This window comes from Motacilla alba, chromosome 2 (genome assembly GCF_015832195.1).
Source record: "Motacilla alba alba isolate MOTALB_02 chromosome 2, Motacilla_alba_V1.0_pri, whole genome shotgun sequence".
Lineage (NCBI taxonomy): Eukaryota > Metazoa > Chordata > Aves > Passeriformes > Motacillidae > Motacilla > Motacilla alba.
In genome coordinates, this window is record NC_052017.1 from 100,636,231 (window position 1) to 100,661,681 (window position 25,451).

At 39.4% G+C, this 25,451-nt stretch overlaps 1 protein-coding gene across 9 annotated transcripts in view; it reads left to right on the forward strand.

The window, feature by feature from the left end:
- The window catches only part of PPP4R1 (protein phosphatase 4 regulatory subunit 1), a 64,015-nt gene that overhangs the window by 32,276 nt on the left and 6,288 nt on the right, over positions 1–25,451 (forward strand). For 8 of the 9 annotated variants that reach the window (XM_038127067.1, XM_038127068.1, XM_038127063.1 and 5 more), the window contains 10 exons: positions 2,558–2,700; positions 4,078–4,224; positions 5,803–5,910; positions 6,689–6,754; positions 8,858–9,016; positions 10,223–10,353; positions 11,465–11,988; positions 19,317–19,492; positions 23,617–23,712; positions 24,947–25,132. In XM_038127067.1, coding sequence (XP_037982995.1) covers positions 2,558–2,700; positions 4,078–4,224; positions 5,803–5,910; positions 6,689–6,754; positions 8,858–9,016; positions 10,223–10,353; positions 11,465–11,988; positions 19,317–19,492; positions 23,617–23,712; positions 24,947–25,132 — 1,736 coding nt within the window. The remainder of the gene's footprint in view (positions 1–2,557; positions 2,701–4,077; positions 4,225–5,802; positions 5,911–6,688; positions 6,755–8,857; positions 9,017–10,222; positions 10,354–11,464; positions 11,989–19,316; positions 19,493–23,616; positions 23,713–24,946; positions 25,133–25,451) is intronic. The other variant, XM_038127064.1, reaches the window with a different exon arrangement.

Below are 25,451 nucleotides of genomic sequence, written 5' to 3' on the forward strand. Positions count from 1 at the left end.
CCTGGCTTTGGGCACTGGTTCCCATTTCTTGTCTGTCAAGTTCCTGTCCTCCTTGCCCAGCCTGATGGTTCCTCATCGTGCTCTGCTTGCCATCTACACCCTTTTCAAACAAATTGCTCTTGGAAGAGGGGCTGTGTACAGCCTGTTTGCAGAGATAATGTCTTTCTTTATCTCAGAATGCGCTCAGCAAGGAAGGATTCTTCCATTTGTAGTTGCTCTGCTTTCAGTGGATACTGAGCAGTTGAAAATGGAGGGTACAAGGCATCTTTAACTCAGCCACCTTTGAGCAGATTGTCGCACAGGTGAAAAAAACCACATTGATGTGCCAAAGTTGGAGTGTGAAAAGGCTCCTTTCTCAGGCACACTTCAAGCCCCTCTTCCAGAACTGAAGAAGCCAGGCTTTGTAAGAGAAAAGGATCAGAACTGAATTAAATGTAGGAAGAAAATAGATTTTTGCAGCCTTGACTCTTGAAAGCACCCGATCTACTTTGGTTGAGCCCCCCACACCACCTCATCCTAAGGAACAATTGGACCTTCTCTTCCTTGTGTTCTAAGGACTGCTCTGGCAAATTTTTATCAGGAAGCAAAAGATGAGTTACTACAATAGGAATACTTTCTTCTTTGCATTAGCATGATATGGAGACTCCAACTTTCAGAATTAATAATCTCATTAACTATTAGTTTGTCCTAGTTACAGGCACATATTTTGGGCAGCTGTTACATTTAGTGCTACAAATGGAGTGTTCGATCACGAGACTAGAGTTTAGCATTTTGTTAAGGTGTAAATTTTTGTTAGATCTGCTAAAACTTGCACATAGTTTGTATAGTGTTCTTTGGGATCTGACTTCTTCAGTATGCCATTTTTGTTTATGGAGTTCACCCTGCAAGTTTCAGAACATCTGAAGTTTAAGTAAAAATGCTTTTCTCCTCTGTGCTCCTGATAATGTTTGGGAAGAGATACAGAGCAGATTGGAAGACGGTTTTTACTTTATTGTCATGAACAGCAAACCTGTACAATATTGATTTGTCTGAGACTTCATTTTGTATTTTGCAACTTGTTCAGCAACTCATAAACTTTCCAGAGCATCCCTGGAAATGTTCAAGGCCGGGTTGGATGGGGCTTTGAGCAACCTGTCTAGTGGAACCCCAACCTCCAGGGGTTGGAACTAGGTGATCTATAAGGTCCCCTGCAACTCTGATTTTGGTATGTTTTTCTATAGGAACAGTAATTTAAGTCTATAGTGAAAGAACTGGAGCCCATAGGCATTTAATTACTTTGTGTGCAGTGATCTTTTCTGTTCTCATTGTCCTCAGTGAAGAAAAGACTGCACACAGCAGGGGACTCGCTTTGTCTTTGTTATGTTTTATTCAGACCTCAGTTTACACTTGTAGCCAGTGTTCAAGAAAGCCAAGTGCTGCACACATTTGCCATGTTAAATACAAATGCATGTTGCATGCTTCTGCTTAACAAAAGGCTGTATTTTTAATTAATCATGTTAATTACAAGTATTCCAAGGAAGATGGTTCAGGTATACCATTAAGTTTTACCTGAAAAACCTTTAGGTAAAACTTCAGTAAAGCATATGTATCTATCCTGTGACATATACATCTTATTATTTAAAATATTGTAAATCAAATTAGTATAATTTGAGAGTAGTTGATGGGTTTTGTTATGTCTTTTTGTAGGTAATCAGTAGACCATTGGTAACTGCATATGTCAACAAATCCTGAAAGGGCAGAATTACTTAGTTCTGATTTTTTCTTTCATCCCCATGGAGAAGTTAGGCGTGTAATAAGGTCCTGCTTCTTAAATTGAATCTGTTTACCTAATAGCTGGAATTTAATCCATGCCTGTATTGTTCCTCTTGCTTCTTCTCTCATCCCCCAGGTATATGTGCATATTCTGTGGGGATTAGAATTCATCCAGGCAGTGTGCCATTTCTTGAATTTAAAAATAGAATTAAATATTTTTTAAATCATGACCAACTTTGGTGAGAAACACATCTCAAAGGTTTAACAGAAGCATCTGGAAAGATGCAGGACCTTTTCCATCTGACAGTTACATCAGTAGCCTTAAAAAGCAAAGAATGAAGAACAGCATCTGTGGTTATGGCTGGTTGTCCTGCACAGTGGGATCTTTCCCATCTGAGAGGCCGTGGCCCAGACTCCCCCTCAGTTCTGTTCTTCTCACAGTGGTGCCAGTTTTGGACTGACTTTCAGTGTAGGCTGACTTTCTGTGAAGTAGGTGATGCTCGTAGGGAGTTTGGACAATTCTGATACTCATAATGTTTGGGGGCTGACTGGCTGTCTTAACACCTCTTCTTTTTTTATTACTAAGAGTGTGAGACTTGACTTTTTAGTAGTTCAGCAGCACAGAGTGTAGTTTTATCTGCTTTTGTAAAAAGATGGCAAAATGGAACTTGACAAACACACTGACATCAACACTTGAGAACATACTTTGTATGTAGAATACTGTAAGAAGCTTACTCTTGCAGGATCTGGGAGCATGCTTGTAAACATATTGTGCCCTTTTTTCGTTTTGTTTTGACCCTTACAGAGCCAACAGTGCGGGCAGAACTGATGGAACAGGTGCCTCATATTGCTATGTTCTGTCAAGAAAACAGACCTTCAATCCCTTATGCTTTTTCCAAATACTTGCTACCAATTGTGGTGCGATACCTTGCCGACCAGAATAACCAGGTCAGTTTCTTGTAGGAGTAGTTTTCTAGCTGGTGAAATACGGTTGTGATGCCAAATTATTTAAATTTAGCATGGTACAAGTGTGTTATATTTTGGGATATAAAGATTTGGAATGGACATGAAATACATGGTACTATAAATTTATTTAAAGAAAATATTAAAGGAAATATTTAAAGAAAATGTAATGACACTTTTTTACATCTAATGTGATCTGTCCTGATTTGGGGCCTTTTATCTGATATTGTATTCAAATGGACAAAATTAGTCATTAAGACAAGCTTACATAATTTAAGTTCTGGCAAAAAAGGAATGGTAGTAATGAAAAACTTAGTCCTTTGTATAATTCAGTTTTTTAACACCTTCATTGCCAGTTATTTGTATATCAATCCAATAAACGTTTAGGATTGAACTCATGTGGTTTGTTTCTCTGCATGTATAAGTTAGCTTGTCCAAAGCTTTCTTGAAACTTCTCCAGTCATTTCAGACTAGGCCAATGCTAGTTGAGGCATTATTTTCAATATTTTAGACCTCTTGAGTTTATCATTTTTTTCCTTGCCCTTTTCAAAATTTACATAGTTAAAAATAACTACCCAAACCTCTTTTTATTAGTAGTTGTTTTGCTAATTCATGTATAATTCAAGAACTCTACTTTTGTTTGATGTTCTCCTGCTAGAGGATTCAGTGATTTCATTGTGTTAACATCTGTTGAATAGTTCATTGGGCTGTGGATCTCTGAAACAAAGAGCTCAAAGGTGTTTCCAAAATTGCTGCATTGCAGTATATATAGTGTCTTGCTGTACGTAATGTTTTCTTTTCTGGTGAAATTACTCCTTTTGGAGGTAGGGGTTAGCAAGCTATGACGTCAATAATGGGTAGCTTATTTTTACTTTTTTTTTTTTTTTAATGGGACTAAGCAGAATTGTCTCTCAGAATTTAAAGGCATTGGAAATAAGTGCAGTTTCTCCTTGCCAGCCTATTTCTTGTTAATCTCAGAAAAAGAGGATTTGTTCAGTAAAATTAATCTTCCTTAGAAATTTCTTACTCTCCTTTAATTGTGCTGTTTTTTCTTCACACATTTGCTTGGGATTTGCCATGACTGCTCTTTTTGACACTAAAACAAATTGTGTGTGAACCCAAGAAACATCTGCACATTGTCAACTAAAGCAGGTATCCACCTCTTTACTTCCCAGAACACAGGACAGCAAGCATGAAGTGCTTGCAAAAGCACTTGTGGAGCACTTGTCCTCTCACTGTGTGCAGTTAGTACTGCTATGTGTTGGTATATAGGTACAGCTTCCAAAATACAGGACACATGTATTTCAAAAAATTAAAACTGTCTTGGAATTGCTTGGTTCAGTTTTTGTCTTTTTATGGCAGGTCAGAAAAACAAGCCAGGCAGCTTTGTTAGTGCTGTTGGAGCAAGAACTCATCGAGAGATATGATGTGGAGACCAAAGTGTGCCCTGTGCTGATAGACCTGACAGCTCCAGACAGCAACGACGATGTGAAAACAGAAGCTGTGGCTGTAAGTAACAGCAGTACCAAATCACACAGCCAAAGGTTTGCCTGAATGCTTGATAGTGCAGTGGTGGTGTTGTGTTTCCAAGTTGCACAGCCATTACTAAAAAGAAAACGTCATATTCCCTCTCCGTAACAAATCTGTAACTTCTGCTGTGCTGTGTCAATGCTGTGTACTCTGGCCAAGTTAAGATTTAAATTTAATAATTTACATGTGCTATTAAAAAAAAACCCAGCTGGACAAGACAGTGCAGGGGATTAATTTTATTGACTCCTAAAGCATCTGCTGTGTTGGCTTTTTAGTTTTTTGAATGTTTGTCTGTTTATTTTATGGGAGTTTAAATTGCCTGTGTGGAAAATTTCCATCAGTTCAAAAGCTTTAATGCCTCAGTTCTGTTGCTCTTTGCTGTACGTCTGTTCTCTTTATTGATTTGTTGTGTTTTATTGGACAAAGTAATAAGCATCTGAGTTGATTAACTCATGGTTGGTTGGTTGGTGGCCATTTTTTTGCATTAGACACAACCTTTGTAATTAAAATGTATGTGTTGAATTAAAATAGTAAGCAGATTAGTTAATTTATAATGGAGAAATGGCAGATGTAGGCCCTTTTGTTTCCTTTTTTTATTGCAATTTATATTGCTGCTTTCTGCTGGGTGAATTTTTTTCTGTTCTTTTTGCTTGAGAGAGACCTCATTTAATATTTTACTTTCCTACAGTGGCTGGACTGATAAACAATAAAAAGTCTCCAGCACTGTTGCATTTGGCACCAAATTTCTAGTGCTTCTTGATGAAGCTTACAACTACATAAGGGAATAAAGTATAAGCAGATTAGTTTTATCTGTCTTCATGGTTTTGAAGGTATTGAAACTTGACAGAAATTTCGGTACCTCATCAACCCCCTAGAGGTTAGAAAAGCCATCATTTGTTATTATAGGGGAATGAATGTAAATAGTTCTATTGACATGATGGGGAATGGTAAACGAAAAATTATTTTTGCTTTTTAAAGCTTTTTTTTTTTTTTTTTAAGTTTCAGTACAAGCTAGAATGAAAGAGCAGTTAGAGGGAAGAGGTTTTTTTGGTGCAATACATTTCTTTGGGAATTTTATGTTTGGGAGTTGCATATATGCAGTGTAGTGTTGTAATTAATTTTAAACCATACAGGACTCAGAAGTGTCTTAAACATATTAATTGTCGATAATTTTCTGTTAAATGTACATGTATACATTTCGTATTGAAATAGTAAAAGAATCATGTACTTTTTTTATAAGGTCTGTTGGGTGACACAGGAGAATAATTTTTAAGAGTCCAATTATCTTCGTTAGCTGGGAATTTGATTCAGTTTATTGGAAGATCAGTGTCATCTTCTACACCTGTGTCATGTCATGACAAGGAAATGGGAAACACAGTTCTTTGCAAAAGTGGCCAAACTTTTCAATTCAAATGGCATTTTGTTTTCAATATTTTTCACAATTTTCAGTAAAATTACGCTCATCAGAATGGAGAGTAGATGTAAAAAACCTCTGCTTAGCTGACACAGAATGGTGTGTTGTGCAAGCATCTCTGATAGTGTCTGTCTTGTCATTAGATTATGTGCAAAATGGCCTCCATGGTTGGAAAGGACATCACGGAAAGACTTGTGCTTCCCAGGTTCTGCGAGATGTGCTGTGACTGCAGGATGTTTCATGTTCGTAAGGTATGAATTATGAGCATTTGGTCTAGATTATCTGAGAAAAAAATGTGTCATGTGCATGGAACTTGCCTGTGACTAAGAAACTTTCCTGGTAGATCTCATTTGTGACATGTATAAGTGAAAGTGGGGCGGGAGGGGGGGGTTTGTATCTCGCATTTCCACAAATTTTAATATTTGACACTGAGATTTTTTTCCCAGAATCACTACCCTTATTACTAGAAAAAAAGTATCTACAGCATCTGCTTGTCCTGATGCTGTAGATAGCTGCAGTGTGATTGAGCATTTGTCCTTATGGTTGTGTTGGTAGCTAGGAAAACATGAACCAGCTGTGGCTGATGCAGCATCAACCACCTGAGCTCATATCTCTGGGCAGATGGAATTAAAGATGCTCATCTTCATCAAAGATGAAGTAAACCAGTATTCCATCATGATGTTTAGATCTGGAGGCTGCACTTTGGTCTCATCCTGCCATTGAATAGCTTATTTCTCTTGATACCTGCATGTATTATTTAATTTGACAGCACCTCAAATACATTTTATCCCTTTTTCTTTTCATTTAAGTTCTGGGGTTCTTCTGTGATTAGAAAAGACTGACTAATTTTTAAGAAAATAAAATTATTTTTTAAAAAACGTGGAAAGTGATGGAATGGGAAAGTAGCTCATAATGAGTTTGCAACAAAACACATTTTTCTGATTTTAGAAGTTATTGATTTTTTCCCCTTGGATTTTGCTGTATTAAAACTGTGGTCTTAGTCTTTATTTCTTGCATTCTGTCTGTAAGGTATGTGCCGCCAATTTTGGAGATATCTGCAGTGTGGTTGGACAGCAAGCCACTGAAGAAATGCTGGTAAGCCATTTCTTAAAGGGTTTTTCTTCTTAATACAGTTCAGGAGTGGAGCCAGACAAGCTACAGAAGAAGGGCAGTTCATGAGAGATTGCAGATACAGGGGAGCATTGCAGGGAGGATCAAGTGCTGGGAGTGCTGAGGCTTATGTATTGATTTAATCTCTTCAAGTCAGTTTTCCTGCCTCAAACAGCCTCCTGGAAAGGAGAGAAAGTAAAGTAAAGGAAATAAGTGAATTTCAGAAATAACAAATGAAATAAAGGGAAGAGGGACAAATTCAAAATGGAGAAGCAGGGAACTGGATGGAGTGGTGAGACTAGGATCCTTAACTGTGCACACATTCCCATGGTGGGTCTGGGGAGCTAGTGGATGTTGATAGATTTGGAGATGTGACAAGGCTAGGGAGCAGAAATCAGCTTGGCAGGCTCTGGGATCCCTCTTCAAGCTTTCTCCTCTTGGTAATGTGGACAGTGAGCTCGTTGAGGGCCAGCAGAGGCTGATGAATCAATGCCCTGAATTAGTAAGGAACTTACATGGACAGAGTTTAAATGCAGGCATGACTTCAGCCAGAGGCTCTGCAACTTTTTGCAATTGTGGTGTTTGGACAGGTAGGCCTATTGTGGCTCTCAGGCCATTTCTTATACTCTTAAAGCATTTGCTGCATTTTTCTCTGGCTATTGAGTGATTCAAGTCATTTGGTAGTGAAGTTTAGTTGTGTGGATTTGCATCCCATATGCTTCCTGATTTGGGATGTAAATTGATTTCTCTCACACAACTGCCTTTTTAGTGATTAGCGTAATGAATTTGGATTAGAACTTTGTAGAGGGTGCACTTAGACTACTATGCAATAAAAAAGTGATGATTATTTCATTTGAAAGCAGTAATGTGTGGCAGGACAGCTGGGGTTCTCTTTCTATAACAGAAAATGCTATTTTCTGCTCTTCTTGGATTGTTAGGAAAAAGGAGGTGTCTAAAAAGCTGAATGATAAAGCTTCATTTTCTAATCTAAAAGATTTTTTAAATTAGAGGCAAAGTCCGGAATACTTGGCTGCAGAGAGCAGGAACAGCTGAACATCAGTAACTGTGAACAAGGCTGTAGAAACAGCCATTGAATTACTCATATTTTGTCACTGTGCCTGTTGCAAAGCCAAGGCAGCTGTGCCTCACCTGCACTCTGTCCACCCTTACCATTACTGTGTCCAAAAAGCCCAAGCACCTGAGCACCTTCAAAATGCTTCAGTTATATTAGTAAAACCACTGCTCTGTTCAAACATATTTTCTCTTGAGCAAATGCAGTCTTTCTCTCATTCCCCTGTTCTTCTTCGCAGCTCATGTCCTGCATTGTAGGATAGAGGATGGCAGAGGTTGATAAATCTAACAATGAGTAGTGTAGGTAGAAAAGGAAGGTTTTTTCTTTCTTAAGATGCCGTTCCTTTGCATTTCAGTAAGAATCTTTAAAAAAATCTGAAGTGGTCTCTGATAGGTAAAATGTTCGTCATAGAATCAAAAAATGTTAAGGTTTGGAAGAGACCTTAAAGATTATCTAGTTTCACCCTCCCCTGTCATTGTCAGAGATGGCTTCCACATGATCAGGTTATTCAAGACCTCATCCACCTGGCCTTAAACACTTCCAGGCTTGGGGCATCCACAGTCTACCTGGGCAGTGTGTTCCAGTGCCTTACCACCCTCGCAGTAAAGAACTGCTTCCTAATAATGCGCCAGTATATTTTTCTTGTCCCTGCTTTAAAAGAATGGTGTAGACATGAAGTCTTGTCTTATGATAGGTTTGTTGGTCTTGGACGTATATTTGAAGTTGCACTTTTTGGGGACTTTCTGGGGGTACAAATCAGGTTTAAGAGTTAGTACTTCCTTGCTATTCTTCAGCCAGGTGTATTTTCCTTATCTGTATCCCTAAGTAATATGAAAGCAGCAGATTAGAAGCGTGGTGCTACTGAATATGTGTTCTTTGTCTTGCAAATGTTAAACTGCGCATCCGAGCATGAAGGTGGACAACCAGGTGAAGAAAATGAATGTGAAAAGAGAACTTGTTTTGAAACAAGTGCTGCTTATTAAGACTTGCAAACTCACCCACTGTATTCCTAACAGCTGCCAAGGTTTTTCCAGCTCTGCTCTGATAATGTGTGGGGAGTTAGGAAAGCCTGTGCTGAGTGCTTCATGGCAGTTTCTTGTGCAACATCACAGGAAGTCCGGAGGACAAAATTGTCAACCCTTTTTATTAATTTGATTAGTGATCCTTCACGATGGGTAAGAATTGCTTTTTATTTTTTGAATAGCTGTCATATTTGAAGGATTTTACTGCAATACTCTATGTAGAACTTCTCATGGGTGTGGGTAATCTAAGCTATTCTATGCACCTCAAGCAAAATTGTTCTTAAAATGGTTAGTTAAATGATGGGTGTAGAGAGTCCCTCATATTTTTACAGCGGCATGTAAGAAAAACTCCGTCAGTGGAGTAGTTTTTTTTTAGCTATGGGATTGCCTGTGATTAACATTGCTGAGAATCATTAACAAAACTGGAAAATTACTTATTATATACTTGTTCTTCTTCAGGTTCCCTACCACCATGTTGTTTTTTGAGGGAGGGCGTGGTGGAGTTTGCGATTGGTTTGGAGGTTGATTGATTTAGGGTTTTGTGAGTGTTTTGGATGTTGATGGTGGGGAGTGTCTTATTCACTAAATTTTTATTGTTTCTCAGGTGATGGGTTTTTGTGGTTTTTTTTTTTAATGTGAGTTGGGTGGGATTTTTATGTTCTTGTTGGGGGGTAGGTTGGGGGTTTTTTTGTTTGTTTGGGATTTTTTTATTATTTGCCATCTTGAAGATTTACTCTTGAACCTTAAGTTTGTTACTAAGCAGACAACTTCCAAGAGCAAAGGATCATCTGCACAGAAGCATGAGCTCATGGATCTTGGAAAGTCATGCAAGTTGTAGCCCAGCAGAATTAATCAAATAACAAAAATTGAGATAGAGAATTGTTGAGAAGACAATAAATAGTAGGAGAAAGGAGGAGTAACTGCACGGCATAGCCAGATAGGAAGGGGAAATAAATACAATGCTTATCAGTCAAATTTCTGAAAGTGACATGTCTGTTTACTGTACATGATGTTTTTTTTCCTTTCAAGTTGTTAAAATTCTGAGCTGAGCTCTCAAATTTACCTGCTTATATTATCTAAGCAGATTCTTCCTCCTTTGGTTGTGGGCAATAAGCCTGTCAGTTTGGTAACCTGTGATTTAACTGGTTTCACCATGCTTTTTCATTTTTCTTAAATTTTTTTTTAAGCTTGGCTCTCTGTATACATCTGGCTGATTCATTCCAGACAAGAGCCTCTGCTCTTGATTTCCTTAGTAAGCGTATGACCCTTTCAATTCCTAGCAGCAGGCATTTTATATTTTATAGGACAGCAAGATTATATATAAAATTTTGTTTTTTCGCCTTGGACCCTTTCCCCTAGGTTCGCCAAGCAGCTTTTCAGTCCCTGGGGCCTTTCATATCAACTTTTGCTAATCCATCCAGCAGTGGCCAGTACTTTAAAGAAGAAGATGGTAAAAACCCAGAAGATTGTGATTCTGCACAGGAAAACAGGTAAATTTGCTAAATCTACAAATTACTTTTGCCTCCTTCTTCTTCTTCTCCATGAACTGTTAGAAAAACTAACTTCTCTGGATAAATTGAATATTTGGTAAATGGAAAGATCTGGATCTTCTCATCTTCATAGAGCAGAATTAGGATATATGTTCTGTGGTGAGATGACTGACTTGATAGACAAGGGAGAGCAGTGTGTACCGTGTACCTGGATTTTTTTTTTACATGGTCTCCTGTAAGATCCTTGTGGAGAAGCTGCTGAAGTTGGGTCAGATGAGGAGATAGGGAGGTGGGCTGAGTACTGCCTGGCTGGGCCCACGGGCACTGGTCAGCAGCACGTATGAAGGTCACTGACCATGTATCATGAGGGGTCAGCGTTGGGTCCAGTCTTGTTTAGCATCCTCTTTAGTGATCTGAATGGTGGAGCAGGGTGTAACATCAGCAGGTCTGCTGATGACACAAAACTGGGAGGAGTGGCTGCATCACCTGCAGGGTCCTGCTGCCATCCAGAGGGAGACCTGGAGAGGCACACTGGAGAGGGTGCAGTGAAGGGCCTCGAAATGACAGACTGTGGCATCTCTCCTGTCAGGAGAGTCTGAGAGAGCTGTGACTTCAGCCTGGAGAAAAGAGGGCTCACTGGGGGGGTCTTACCAATGTTCATAAACACCTGAGGGGAGAGTGAAAAGAGAATTGAGCTGGACTCTTTTCAGTGATGCTCAGTGACATGACCAGAGTCAATGGCCACAACCCCAAACACAGGAGGTCCCCTCTGAACATCAAAACCTACTTTTTCTTTTACTGTGAGGATAACTAAGCACTGACAAAGGTTGTCCATGAAGGCTTCGGAGTATCCATCCTCTGAAGTACTCAAAACCTGTCTGGACACAAGTCCTAGGCAAATGTTCTGGTCGTCCTTGCTTGAACAAGGAGGTTGGCCCAGGTGGCTTCTAGAGGTCCCTTCCAACCTTGACCCTTCTGTGATTCTATGACTTCTGTTTTGTTACGGTGTAAATAAATTTACTTTGACAAATAACAAGTGGATAGCATGTGTGTGAAAAGAGCATAACAAGTCTGTTTTGGTTTTTTAATGTCCACTTTCTTTGGCATTCAGCAGTGAGCAAGTCAGGACCACAGAAGATGGCACAACAGATGAAGAGCACAACAGGACAGAGGATCTGTCTTCACATTGTGATGATAGTGATGATTTTGCAACAAAACTTGAAAATGTCATAGAAGATCAAAATACAGTGTCAAATAACTCCAAGAGGGAAAGTGATTTCCAGACTGAATCATCCTTCTATTGCACTTTGCCTTCAGAATCTTGTGGGGAAATGGTGGATGAGAACGAGCAAAGTTCTCATTGCTGTACAACAGATGTGCAAGAGTCTGGGCTGAATTCACAGGAAACCTCTCTTTCAGAGCAGGAATTATACAACTCTTTCCATTTCTGGAGGACTCCACTTCCTGAAATAGATATTGACTTTGAGCTTCAGCAGACTTCTGATATAAAACTCGATAGAGAAATTCAGGAACTCACTATGCCAGTGTCTCCAAGCATTCCTATGGCAACAAGGAAAGAACTAGAAGAAATGATAGAAAATTTGGAACCCCATATAGATGATCCAGATGTTAAAGGTATGGTAAAGATACTGAAGCATTTTTAGTGTTTGGAGATACGTATATGTTGCTTCAGCAGTTTGTGCTTTAACCTCTTAGTTGTTTTAAAAGTCAGAAGTACTGTTTTCTCCTGGTCCTCAAAGAGATTGGGGAAAATTGATAGTCAACTAAAACAGAATTTGCATTTGTGTAAAGATGTTTAAAAGGAGTATAATTCCTTTTATAAACTGAATGCATGTGCAGTTGGCAGTATAAAATTCTGACTGCCTGTTCTGACATTATGATCAAATAGGTGGTTCAAAGGCATAAGCTGTTAATTAGCAAGTTTATTTCTAATTAGCATACATGCAAAATAAGGCAGATTAAGAGGGTTTTATTTTTTTTAATTATCAGTGTGAATTATGGTTTTCTTTTTACTCATTATCCATTTGATTTTGGATAAAATAGTCTCCATTTTTTTCTGCAAGGGGTTTTATATTGCAGTCACATGTTTACAGCTTTAATGCGACAAGTTTGTCAGATCAGGCTGATAATTGATCCAAGCTGAGTTCTTGAAGTGAACACACATTCTCCATTTTAAAAGCTCTTGAAGAATGGAGAAGTGTTTCATAAGTGTTATAAGGTGGTGGAGCAGCACTTCAGAGACACCTCCTCAGCTAAAAGGACTTGGCTCTTCTACACATACTTACTGGAAATAGGTTTTTCTTGGTATTCATATGCTGAATAAATTCTAAGACACATTGGGCTTGAGTGTCACAGTCAGGAAGTCTGGAGGTACCACTAAGGAGGAAACCATTTTATTTTGGAGCTGAAGAATCTCTAGGGGGGAAGCATGCCTCTGTATCAGAAAAAGTAGGAGGAAAACAAGAGACAAGTTGGGGAAAAATATTTTAGAATGAACTGATGCTGCTTTCAACTTCATTTTATTGTTAGTGGGTTGATATGCTAATAACTTTTCTTAAATCCATTTTGTAATTTTATTTAATCACTTGTGAAGTCAGCAGATAAAACGTTGCTTTAGGAGTGCTTTGGGCACTAAGGAAAGAGGTAAGAAAAAAATTTCACCCTTGGTAATGACTTCAGTCTTCATATAACCCATCTCTGAAGCCAGCTGCAGAAGCTTGCACTGCTGTTCAGGTTTACTTTGTAAAGCTGCTCTGTCTATAGTTAGAGAACATACCTTAATGCATAAATTACAGTGGTTTATGTAAGCATGTAGTTGTACGTCCAGAATCGCCCTGTGTTACGAGTGTTTATCATGTGTGTTCATGTCTTGTTTCAGAGCAGGTTTTTGGAATTCTTTTTGTTTGTTTGTTTGTTTGTAGGTCTCTTGACGGGGTGTCAGGAGATTTTCTATGGAGTTGTTGACCAACATTTGCGCATTTAAGTAGAAGAAAACTGTTAACTAGGTTGTCAACACCATGGGTTCCCCCTCTCTGATTTGGTCAAGGCTGTGTAGTGAAGCCCCATAAAACATTCCTCCTAAATCTTCTACTCTTTTTCCTCTTGCCTATGCTCTCGTTATTCGGTTTAAATACTCGAGAAGCTGGAATTTAACAACGTGCCTGTTTTGATTTAGTAACATTGCAATTTTAATTTCGCACAAAGTGCAAGTAGTATGAATTTTGCATGCTTGTCTCAAACACTGTGGCACACATAGAAGTGGTAGAGATCCAGACTTCAGTCTGAGTAGCTGACATAATACCTGTGTTTTGAATCTTATGCTTCCTAAATTGTGACAAAAGGTAGGCTTGCTCTGGGGGTAATCCAGAAGATCAGAACCCTGTCTCTTTGCTCATGGCAATATAATCTAAAACTGTTTTTGCAAACTGATGGTATAAACATTCAATCAAAAGCTTATCTTAATTTGTTTTCATGGAAATTTTATGAAACTACCTAATTTCATGGATAATTTTGTCTCTAGTATACATGGCTTACAAATGTATGCCAAAGAAGCTCTGGTCCCAAATAGTCCATAGGGTCTTACCCTGCCTGCACTTCCCCTCTCTGCAAAGCTGGCCATTATGTTTTTGAGTCTTGTACTGTGAGTAGGCTTTGCTTTGACAGCAATGACTGAACAAGCTAGGAGGGTTTTTTTTCCTCTCTTTATTTCTTTTTAAATCCCTGTGATCTTTTTCTTGCACTTACTTTCTTCATTGGCTTGCTGTCACCTAAGTCCTGGACTCCTGCTTCCATGCTGTGCTCCTGTCTTTATTGCTGCATTCCCAGCCAAGGGATGGGAGTGGAAGATGCTGTGTTCTCAGTGGTGGGTAAGTGGAGGCCTGCCATACTGGAGAGCTTCCATGGGTACACATCTTCTGGCTTCTATAGCAAATTGGCCAAGGATCCTGAAGGCATGACAAGATGAAGTGATGAAGTGTGGTTTGGGAATGAGACTGCAGTGTATGATGTTTTGCATGTGTCAGTAAGATAAAGTTGTTCAGATGACCTTGTCTCTGGCTGTACCTTGCCTCTCTGTGCTTGACTGCAAATTCAGCAGCCTTCTTTTGACGTGGGTTTTTGGTTGGTTTTTTTCGTTTTTTTTTTTCTTTTCTTTTTTTTTTTTTTTTTTTTTAACATTTCAGAAATTATGAGAAGAAGAAAATTAATGTTGTGTGGAATCATAGTGGCACAGGGTTTTTGGAATTTCTTAAGATCACACTGAATTTTTGTTATTTGACTCTGCAGGATATCTAGTGTTGGTAATAAGGTGCTGTTCTTCACTGGTCAATCAGAGGAGGTTGTTGATTTCTATTTTGCTAGTTGGTTTCAGAGCCCGTCCCTGACAGCTAAGGCAGATGTGGAGATTTGGTGCTGAAGTTCAGCCAGCAGTTGTTCTTTCTGAGTCAGAAAAATATGGTTTTGTTGGGTTTTTCTTAGTGGTTTTTTTTGTTGTTGTTCCTTCCTCCCGTCACCCTCTGCTTTGCACTGGATGTTCATCCGTAGCAGCTACTATACCTTGGTACCCCTATCCCCTTCCCTCCACATGTATTCCCCTCCTATTTTCTTTCTGATTTTCATTTCTCTTCCTTTCTGGGTTTGGCATTCCTCTGCTTCACATGTCCCACTTCACCCTTCTGTGTTGTGTGAGTTGCTTCTCCCCTCACCTGCTTGCATCATTACAGCAGAAGTATTGAGAAAGAATAACTCAGTTTTTATCTGAGGAGTACCTCAGTGTACCATGCCAATGGGAAGGGTCAAAGGAAAAGCATCACCAGCTCATGCAGCCCAGAGTATGGCATGTTCAGTGCATATCCCCATCTTCCAGATGTCTTGGATGCCAAACACTAAGGGCTTACTGTTTACATACACACTGGCCATGGTTGTGTGGTTTTGGTTTGATGTTTTGTGATGGGGTTTTTTTTCTGTGGTGGAGTGGGTGGTATTGGTTTGTTTGGGGTTTTCTGCAGTGTACCTCAATAGAGCAGTTTCTGTTTCAAGCCTTAGATCTTTGCTTCAAGTCGTGGAGACTGGTGAGATCTCCAGCAAAACCAGTTTTTTAACAGTTATCAGTGACCATCATAGAATTTTTCCCCCTAATCTCGTTCTCGAAAAAGGATGAACTGCTTCACCTGAATCTCACTCTTTACCTTGGGGCCTTCCTTCCAGAACTAGCTTATTGCCAAAGTGATAAATCTGGACAATAGGTGGTTGAGCACTCAGCAATCAAGATAAAGAGAGCCTGGCTTCTCAGAGGCAAACTGCTGGCTAGCAGAGCTACACAGGCTGTGCAAAGTTAAGCACTGCTATTGTAACCCTCTTGAAGGGACCTTTCCAATCCACTGGCCAGACATCTGGAAGGTCTCAGACTGAGAGATGGGAACCTGCACGTTCCCCTGAAGTATGCCAGCTTTTTAAAAATCATCACAGGTCTTTTTTCATGTCACGTTTTTCCAATTCCCTGAGGCTGCTGCTGTCTTCACTTCCTTCAGAGATTGCTTTTCTTTCCTCAGATGTTTTTATTTCTTTATTTTTCTTTCCACTGACACTTTCTTCAACTGGCTTTTTCTTATGATCTATATAGAAAGGACTAAATCATGTAATGTCAGTTTTCCTTAATATTATTTGGGGGAATAGAGGAAGCCTGACTTGCAGGTTACTGAGGCTAACTGTGGCCTAAGCCAGTTAGTTACAAGCTGCTTTGCAAAAGAAGATCTAATATGGACAGACCAGCCCAAATGTGGGGTCAATTGATCCCATTCCCTTATAAGAACTATGTTTATAAGTTAGGTTACTGGCACTGCCTGCTATAAAAGTCTAAAACATATTGTTAATGGAACAGGTGAGGAGTAAGTGGAGAAGAAACTGTTCTTGTGTTTCAGGTACTTCATCTCTGTACCCATTGCAGCCCATAGCTTTTGCCTCTGAGTGAGAAGTGAGGGTAAGGAAGGCAGATCCCTTAAAAAAAAAGATAGAAAGGAAAAAGAACAACAAAACAAAACAAAAAAAAGAAACATCAGTGTCTTCTAGTGAAACATCAAGAGAAACAGAAAACAACAATAAGGTTTATTGAAAGGACAGAAACTCCTGAAAACCTGGACATTCAGTAAGACCAGATAAAATGTGATTTAGAATTTATAGGTTGTACCTGTTGTTTTAGGATTCATGTACAGTAGCCAAGACTAAATATTTTTTTTGTTTAAAAGTACATCTCACCTGAAGTAAAAGGTGAAGAAAGAGTTAATTAATGTTCTAAGATCCAGTGAACATTGACTTTATCTGAGCAATGACTTTATCTGAGCAATGCATTTACTTGAGTTCTGTGCTATTCTGGACCTTTAGTTCTGGACCTTTACAATCCAGTTTTTACTGATGGTAATTGTGAAAGCTGGTGAGCCAGCAGATTCCCTTCTTGAAGCATTTCTCTGTCATTCACAAAAGGGGAGCTTTATCCTTTACTTGAATTTGAAATGATTTTCTGAAAGCCTTTTCCAGTCTCATGTCAGTAGGGAATCTCTTCATGAGAGATGAGGAGCAGCAGTGATGCTTGGCTCTTCTTTTAGCTAGGACCTTAAGATGTTTATGGACTTCAGGACATTCACCTTTCAGTGAATGGCAGCACTGAAGTCACAGATAAGCACTGAAAGAAGAAAGAAGGCACTTGCCAGTCAATGAAATCCCTGGGAGTTTGCCTTCTCCTGTCCTTCATCCCCATATCTTGAGATTGTACAATTGACAAGAAGCTGAGGAAATGCACATTTTTTGGTCATATTTCTTCTAGGGCAGGCAGAGGAAATCAGGTTAGGTGTTGTCTCCATCCTGTTAAAGCCCCTAAGCAAGGGTGGTGTGCAGGCTGACAGGCATGAATGGGGAATATGTCTTGGAAAATTCCCAATTACTGCTGCAGATACTTTTGTTACTATAAGTAATGTTTGGAGCTCTGTGGGTATTTTTCAGAAAATACATAAACATTGTTGAAGCAATAGGCGTTTACCTAGTCAGGGTAAGCTTTCTTCACTTTCAAGTGAAGGTGAGAGGAATGCACATTTTTCATTAAGTTGTCCTTCATGAAAAGGGTCTTCAAGTAAAATGTCTCAATGTGCAACAGAATATAATTATTTTTAATTTTCTTGTTTGATTTCTCTAAATTAAAAAAGTTTGGAAATAAGCCAGGCATTTCTTGCCCTGGCATAGCCACCTATTTTCCTGGTTTTGGGGGTGATTTATTTAAGTTTTGGGAAAATTTATTAACCTTGATCTTTTTTATTCTCGTGGGTCTTGGAGTATACAAGTTTATTTCAGTGAAGTAATACTTGAAGAGTAAGGTTGTAGCAGTCTCTTATTAATATTAAAAATTGTAAAATTCCTTATTTTTATACATTTATATGTAAATTAGAATATATATATATATATTTAAACTATATTTTCCACATGTTTTATAGTGGAAGTATTAGTATTAATGTTGGTTACACTTTAAGGTTTTAACAGTTTGTTTTTCCTGTTTCTTGTTGAGGAATACTGTAAGAATTCAGCAAGAATATCTTTGGGTTATTTTATCAGAAATTGGACAGAGTTAGCATTGTGTGTTGTAAAGAATTGTCTTTATTCCTCCTCATCAGACTCTACCAACAAACCAGTGAACTCACAGTGTGTTTTCCAGTTTTTGCTAGATTTTGCTAAGGCTTCTAATCTAAGATTTTGCTGAGTTAACAATTTTTGTTTCCTGTAACAGTTGTATATCAAATCTGTTTCTTCTGTCTACAAATGAGTCCAACTTTCTTTGTTTAGTACTTGTTAACAACCATATTCAAAATGCTGGAGGGAGAAATTCAGAATTCTGTAGTTTAGTATGGCAGTATGGGATTAAAAAGAAGCATATGGGTTGTCATGTAATTTCACAGTGAACATTTAAGAAACCTTGGAAAAGACAAAATCTATGAGGAACAGATCTTCCGGATGGTTGGATAAATTTAATAAGTGAGGAGTTTATTCCTCCCTGCCTCCTTTGAAAGAAATGGAGGAGGAGAGTGGCAGGGTGGATTAATCTGCACTGAATTCTGTGTCCCTGGCAGCTGAGATTGCCTCTGATACCTGATCTCAGGTCAGGGTATATCCAAGGAGCATTGCTCAACAAAGCTTTTTTCTAATTGGCAGTAAACAGAGGGATGGAAAGCAGAGCAGCCTCAGAACTGCTGGATCTTTTCCAAAAGAGTGGATAGCAGAGTATGAAGTGCTAATGCCTTCTTGAGATGAGTAAGAGAACATCCCACAGTACAACCTTCTTATTTGTTTGGAGGATCCAAGAAGGCTGAAGTGTTGGGTCTGGCATCTTTCTATATAGATCTTGCTTTAGAGTTGCTATTAAAATGTAAGAATTTAATGAAAATATATAGAGGGAGAAACTACCTCTCAGAACTGAAATCCTTTGTGTATTAGGAAACCTGTTCTCAATCTTTATTTGAATTACTTTGTCCCTCTTTCTCTTAGTCCCACCTCCCACAAATGGCCCAGTCTGTAAGTTAATATTCATGGGCTGTTATGCCCCAAAAAACTATTTGCACCATTAATATTTACTAAAATTGTTAAAGACCCAATCCTGCCATAACAGCTGTCTCCTTATTCATCTTGAGTTATGGGGTTTGTTTGTTTATTTTCAGCTTTAAGGACAAATTTCACTGGCCTGTGGTTTGGCTGGGTACCCTAGAAAAAGAGTGGAGTCTTAATCTAGCATTTAATTGGTCCATAGTTTGGGATTTACCAATATGGTCTTAAGTTGGTGTACCTCTCCTGTAGTTCCTCCACCATCTTTCAGTTAATTAGTCTCTGTCTAAAAGTTGAATCTGTGGACTTGCTAAAAATTTTATTGCAGTTTAGTCTCTCATGTATTTCTCTTTCATGTACTGCAGCACAAGTGGAGGTGTTGTCTGCTGCACTCAGAGCATCCAGTTTGCATCCTCAAGAAGAGACAATGGCCAGTGTTGGCAAGGGAACAGATTCACAGACTGAACTAACCATCAATGACCAACAAAGTTTTAAACCTATACTGGGTGATATTGTGCCTTTAATTGGTGACTCTGTTGAGGTAAGAACAGAGTTTCGTACTTTATTTTTTCCCATTAGGATTTCCAGGGCTCCAGTAATAGAGCTGTAATTTGCATTTATGTGATGATTGCAGCCAAATGCTTTCTACTTTTGGCTGGTGTGGCATTCCCTTTTGTTGGATGGTATTGAAGTGCTAGCTACTAAAATAAAATTACTTGTGTTGGGTGCCTTTGTTTTTGCCAGTTCTGTGCTTGTCCATGTAAATTCTTTAAACTGTTTCTGTTAAAATCTCTGTTGTGACTGTTGCATTTGAAGATGTTTTAATGCTACCACATTTTATTGATGTGAAAGTACTTTGCTTACTGATAAGGAGTGAATCTTCTTCTCCAGTGCCCTTCCCTGAACCTGGAGAATGAGATACCGTGTTCTCATTCTCTTTGCTCCCTGTGAACTGACTTATTCTGGTTTACTGGTCTGCATCAGAGAAGTTCAGGACCTGCAACCGTGATGTTGTGCGGACTGCTGAAAGAGAAAGTTATTCTAGCAGTCAGTAACATGTTGAAGTTTTTTTTGCATTTACTTCTTCAGCCCTTCTCCCTGTTCCCTGCCCGACTAGTTCTGGCATTTGATACTCTTTTCTGTTCTTTGCTCTGTCAGGCCAAACCCACTACATGCACTGCATATAATGCTACAAGCTCAGCTGGTATTAAATGCTGTTGCAGAAAGCAGTGGTTCCAAAATAGGCTCCATAAAGCCAGAGCAAGTGATTTGTTGAATCATACTACTGAAATTTTGCTTTCCGGGTGAAATTTTGACATGTATCTTTGAAATGTCTAGGAGTTAATACCAGTTCAGTGCAAACATTTTCATCCTTCTTTAATTAGAGCGGTGTTTCTTGATGGCATTTAATTAACTCTTTCTCTAAGCTGTTGGACTGCCATCTAGACCTTAAACTACCATCTAGACCTAACACGAGGAGTTCAGGAATGTGTCATTTACTTGGATACTGCTGATGATATACAATCTTAATTTAACTCTTCAAATGTGGTTTGTTTCAATAACACCAGCCTGCCTCCCATTCCTTTATGTCAGGCCCAAAATGCTTTTTTTTTAATAGGATCTCTTCTTTCTAATGCTTACCTAAAATTACAGTGTACATTTACCCTCTTTTCTTAAGAATTTGGGGGGCTGGTGAGGGTGGTCTTTGTGCAGAGGGACCTGTCCTGTGTTTTATGTTTTTGTATACAGAGTATAGTGCTGACAGAAAATTTAAGAGCCAGTCACATTGCTGGTATATGTTGATTTTGCATGTTTCAGTTTTATGCTTTAAAAGGTTGCTCTTAATCTGTCAGTTTCTTGTTTGTTTCTGGCACTGAATCAAGCCCTCATTTTACAAGTGAGCAGATATAGAGGTGACCTAGAATTCTGGGAATCAAGCTGTGATCTGTTTAGCAAGTAGACTGTTGCCCCTAGCAGTGAAGAGACCTCTGATTTTCACAGGTGGTTGTTGAGGTTTTTTAGTTTAGTCTCATTTTTGTTGTGGTGGAGATTTTTTCTTCTTGTCTTTTCTTGTTTTTTTAAGTCTCAGCATAGCGGTGTGTCAGTAGGGTACTGGACACTTGAGAGAAATGAAGCTGTCCAGCATTTTATGTTTGAATGCAGCCTGCACAGTTCTGCACATATGCCAGTAAGCAAAACCACAGTCTGTTTGTCCTTTGGCAGCTATATTATTGGTTCATGAAGGAGTTAATGCTGCGTGTTAAAGAGAGATTCTCTGTTCAAATGAAAATAAATGATGTAATAGAGTGGACCAGTAAGATTTTTGGGGCATGATGAAGCTTGTTTGTTGAGGGCAGCTGTTCATTTTTCCCTCAAGAGGCACTGTTTTTATTTTCTTAAGGTTATATGTTCTTTATAAGGTTTGATAAGGAGATGGGTGTTGGAGTCTGTTTTTATTTGGAGGTAGAGGGAGAAAGGAAACTGGGCTAAAACTTTCCCACTCCTGTCTGGCACAAGTACCTTTTTCTAATACGAATAGGATGGATGCCAGGAGGAGATGAACCCCTGACACTGGCCCCTTCTTTGTTTGGGCCAGCTGCCCTGTCAGGAAGCACCAGCACCGCCTGTCCTGGTGTGCAGCCCTTGACACAGAGCAGAGGTCTTTGGAGCACAGCCCCAGAGCTCTTGTTACACAGCCAAGGGAAGCTTAGCCTTAGAGATCTGTAAGGCCATGGCAAAGATTTTGCATTTGGTACACAAGAAGCTTTCAGGCTAAACCCTACTGAATTTTTATGCAATGCTCCGTTTGGTGTGTGCATGGAAAAAGATGGAACTTCATTTTCAGGGATGGAGATACTGCATAGCCTAAATACTGACTGATGGCTGTCGCTCTTCTCTTCTGAAGCTCTTCCTCTCTGGAACGCATATTTGACTTTAAAAGAGGCTGAATAAAAGCATTCCCATCTGTTTACACCCTCCATTATATTCAGTGTTTGACTCAGTTCAATCCATAAAGTATGATTTTTTTTTTTTAAGCTTAAGCTTTTGGAACTGAGGTAGCAGGGAATGTGAGGAGTCCTTTCACTTTTATTGTAACAGAATGGTTGACTAACCTCTGGTCCCGTGCAAACTGGCAACTCATGGAAAGCACTGTGGCTAGGGTGTACTGGCTGCCTCATAATTCCTTGATTTGCAAGACATCAAAGCTGGTGACTGGCAATGCTGAAAATAATCTCTTTTTTTTTTTGGGGGGGGGGGGGGGGGGGATGGGGGGCAAACAAAAGGCTAAAAAAGAGTGAAGGAGGAATTGACTGTCAAACTAAAAATCCTGCAGAGATAGTTGCGAGAGCCTCCGGAGGTTTTATAGTTGGAGCTGTGTGCTGCTGGACACATTTAGTTATGGAGTTGCTTGCAAATCTGTTCTTTCCTTGGGTCTTTAACACCTTCTTGCTGCTGCTTCCTAAGCCTGACAGGTGACATGGACTGCTGTGCCAGAGATATGCAATTGCCTCACAGCTCTGCCTGTTCTTTTATCACCTGTAATTATACCTCAGCAGCTAAAATTACAGCCCAGTGCTTAGATGAAAGCAGCTCATGGAGAAGGAAAAAGCAACTGTCTGAAGTCAAACCAAGGAAGACAGATTGTATCCCGGAGGCTTTTTTTTGGAAGAAGTTTGTAGTTTGCTGGAAAATTCTCGTTGTCAAAATTATCTGAGCAGCTGGTGGAAGTACGCATGTTCTTGTTGCTTGTGTTGACCCTAGGAGCTCACCCTCTGCAGCATTTGTGAATAGATAGATACCTTGGCTCAAATCTAGCAAAAATGCCTTTGTCCTCTTACAGCACACAGCAGCCTGATCTGATTTTCAGATATTCATTGCATTCTGCTTGAAATTCATGGTTTGTTCCACAAAGCCCATTGTATTTGGGGAACTGCACTTGTACCAAAAGCGTCGGTGCTGCATCCCCCCAGCAGCGCAGTTCATGGCAGCCCATCACACCTCTGCCACTCCTCAAGGTCCAGATGTGTAGCCAGGGTGCTAAAATGATTGCTGAAAAGTATTTTAATAGGACTGCTGAGAGAGGTTATGACTAGAAGACTAGACTGCTGAGAGAAGTTATGACTGCTGAGAGAAGTTAAGTCAGCAGCTGTTGCCAAGTAGGACTCAGTTTTATAAGGTGAAGTTTATCCAGAGAAGGTTATAGAATAATCACCTCCAGGAAGGGTGCAACAGCATGAGTCTCATCAGGTTCTACTCCTCCATGTGAGGGTGGCTTTGTTTTGAGCATTTTCTAGCACAAATCCCTCAAAATCAGGTACAGGTGTTTTCTTACTTTCCATTCAGGGGAGAAGCAATGGGACCCATATGTTAGTTGTATTTTCCTTAATGCAGTCTCAAAAGTTTTTCTCTCCTGTGATTTTCATTCCATAAGAACCGAAATGGAACAGAGTAAGAGGGTCTTCTGTTTGAAATTGAAAGCAGATTTATCTTGCAGACCTTTTGATTTTGGGCTGCAGCAAAATTGTATTTGATATTAAAACATATATTCCTTTAATCTAAGAAATAGACTCTGAGGCGAGGACAGCACTTCTTGATGTTGGTTTTTCTTTTGTGTTTAATCTTAGAGTGTGTTTTATGTGACCTTTTATTTTCTTTTTTTCACAGAGTATGGATTCTACACTTCACTATATTCATAACGATTCAGATTTGAGTACCAACAGTAGTTTCAGCCCTGAAGAAGAAAGAAAATCCAAAGTACAGGTAAATGATAGTGGCTTCTGGTTTTCTTACATGTAGCAGATAAGTGATTTTTTAAAAATATATATGGGTATTTGTATCTTCTTTTTCATTCAGTCATTTCTGACATGATCTAGTTTCTATTAAATACCTCTTAATTAAGTAATTTTAAAATAGTCCTTGTTTCCAGAGTCAATGGCTTCATTTAGCAGTTGGTTTTGTTACATTTATGTGTGAGAGATGACAGTATTATTTTGACATGAGATAACAGTTGTCATAGATCTTCAGGCTCTGTTTCATTTGGTTTAGTTTTTGATGGGAACTGTGCTGTAATGGGAATTAGGTTATTGAGGAAACAGGATGGTTTTTTTATTACATGTTTTGAGGGGAACCACCCCCACTCCTTGATAGCTTTTTGCAGAACAGTTTTGAAAGTGTTTCATTAAGCTGAAACTGCCTCTGGTATTTTTTTCAAAAGGAATTAAATGTTTGTTGTTCCATTGTCTAGTATTACGTTGCCACTGTGCATCAGTGTGATTTCTGGAGTGGGAACCTCAGAGGTCCCTTGCTTGTTCTTGTCAGTGGAGCTACTCAGCAACTGTGTTAGGCAAATGCTCTTGTGCACCCCTTAATAGTCAGTCCCTGAAGCAGCTGAAGCAAAGGCAGTAGTAAAGAGGTTTTCACAGAATTTTGGTTCAGATGCTTTGATTCCTCAGTGGACAGAAGGATAGTTCCTCACCAGAGAGTTCTTTGTCTCTGGAGAAGCCTCTTTCTCCCTGTTGGCTGTTCAGGGAATTTGGAAGCAGTATTGAACACACTGTAGTCTGCTCCCTCCTTTTCCCTGCCTTCCCAAGGCATTGTAATTTAGTTTTCTTCCCTCCACCTTTTCAAGATTTTGAGAAAACCAGGAAAGGTTTTTTTGAGCAAGTCACATCATTTACTGTTTTACCTGTCTTTATGGATGACATAAAATGGCCAATTTGCACATGTGGGCTTGAATGTTTGCACAAGGGTAGAATGCAGTCTTTCCATTTCCTTGACTCCCTAAGGAGATTTGTCCACTTGCTCCTCTCTTGAGTTGGTCTGTATATTTTCAAATACCCCCCAGTCATGTTGGATGTTACTGTGCTCTCATTAAGACACTGTAATTAAGTAATATTCTGTAGTTGTGGGGAAAAAAGAGTGCCCTGGAATTATAGTGAGCCTTATGAGGAGTAAGTGAAAATAGTGTGGATGCTGTGCCTTTCTCTTGCTGCAGGATGTTGTACCTCAAGCCTTGCTGGATCAGTATTTATCCATGACTGATCCGTCCCGCGCACAAACAGTGGACACCGAGATTGCCAAGCACTGCGCCTACAGCCTGCCCGGCGTGGCACTGACCCTGGGCAGGCAGAACTGGCACTGTTTGAAAGACACCTACGAGACTCTGGCATCTGACATGCAGGTGAGCTCAAGCAGTGAACAGTCTGAAATTCTGAGGTGTGGCAAAGACTAATTGGAACTTCTGTCGTGGTTTGTCTTGTTCACTGAATATTGGGCTGCTGTGCTTTTTTACACAGAGCTTTCCATCCCTGATGTTATTTTATAAGGAATGACAGTACAGTGGTTGCTTCAGAGAAAATGGGGTGTGTGGTGCTCAGGTAGTAAAGAAATGGGCTGGTTAGAGTGGGAGATGATCTCCAGTTGGAAAATCAGGACAGGTTTCCGATTTCCTGTGCATGCTTGAGATCTTATGGCAGTGTCTGGGAGCCTCCTAGGTTTGA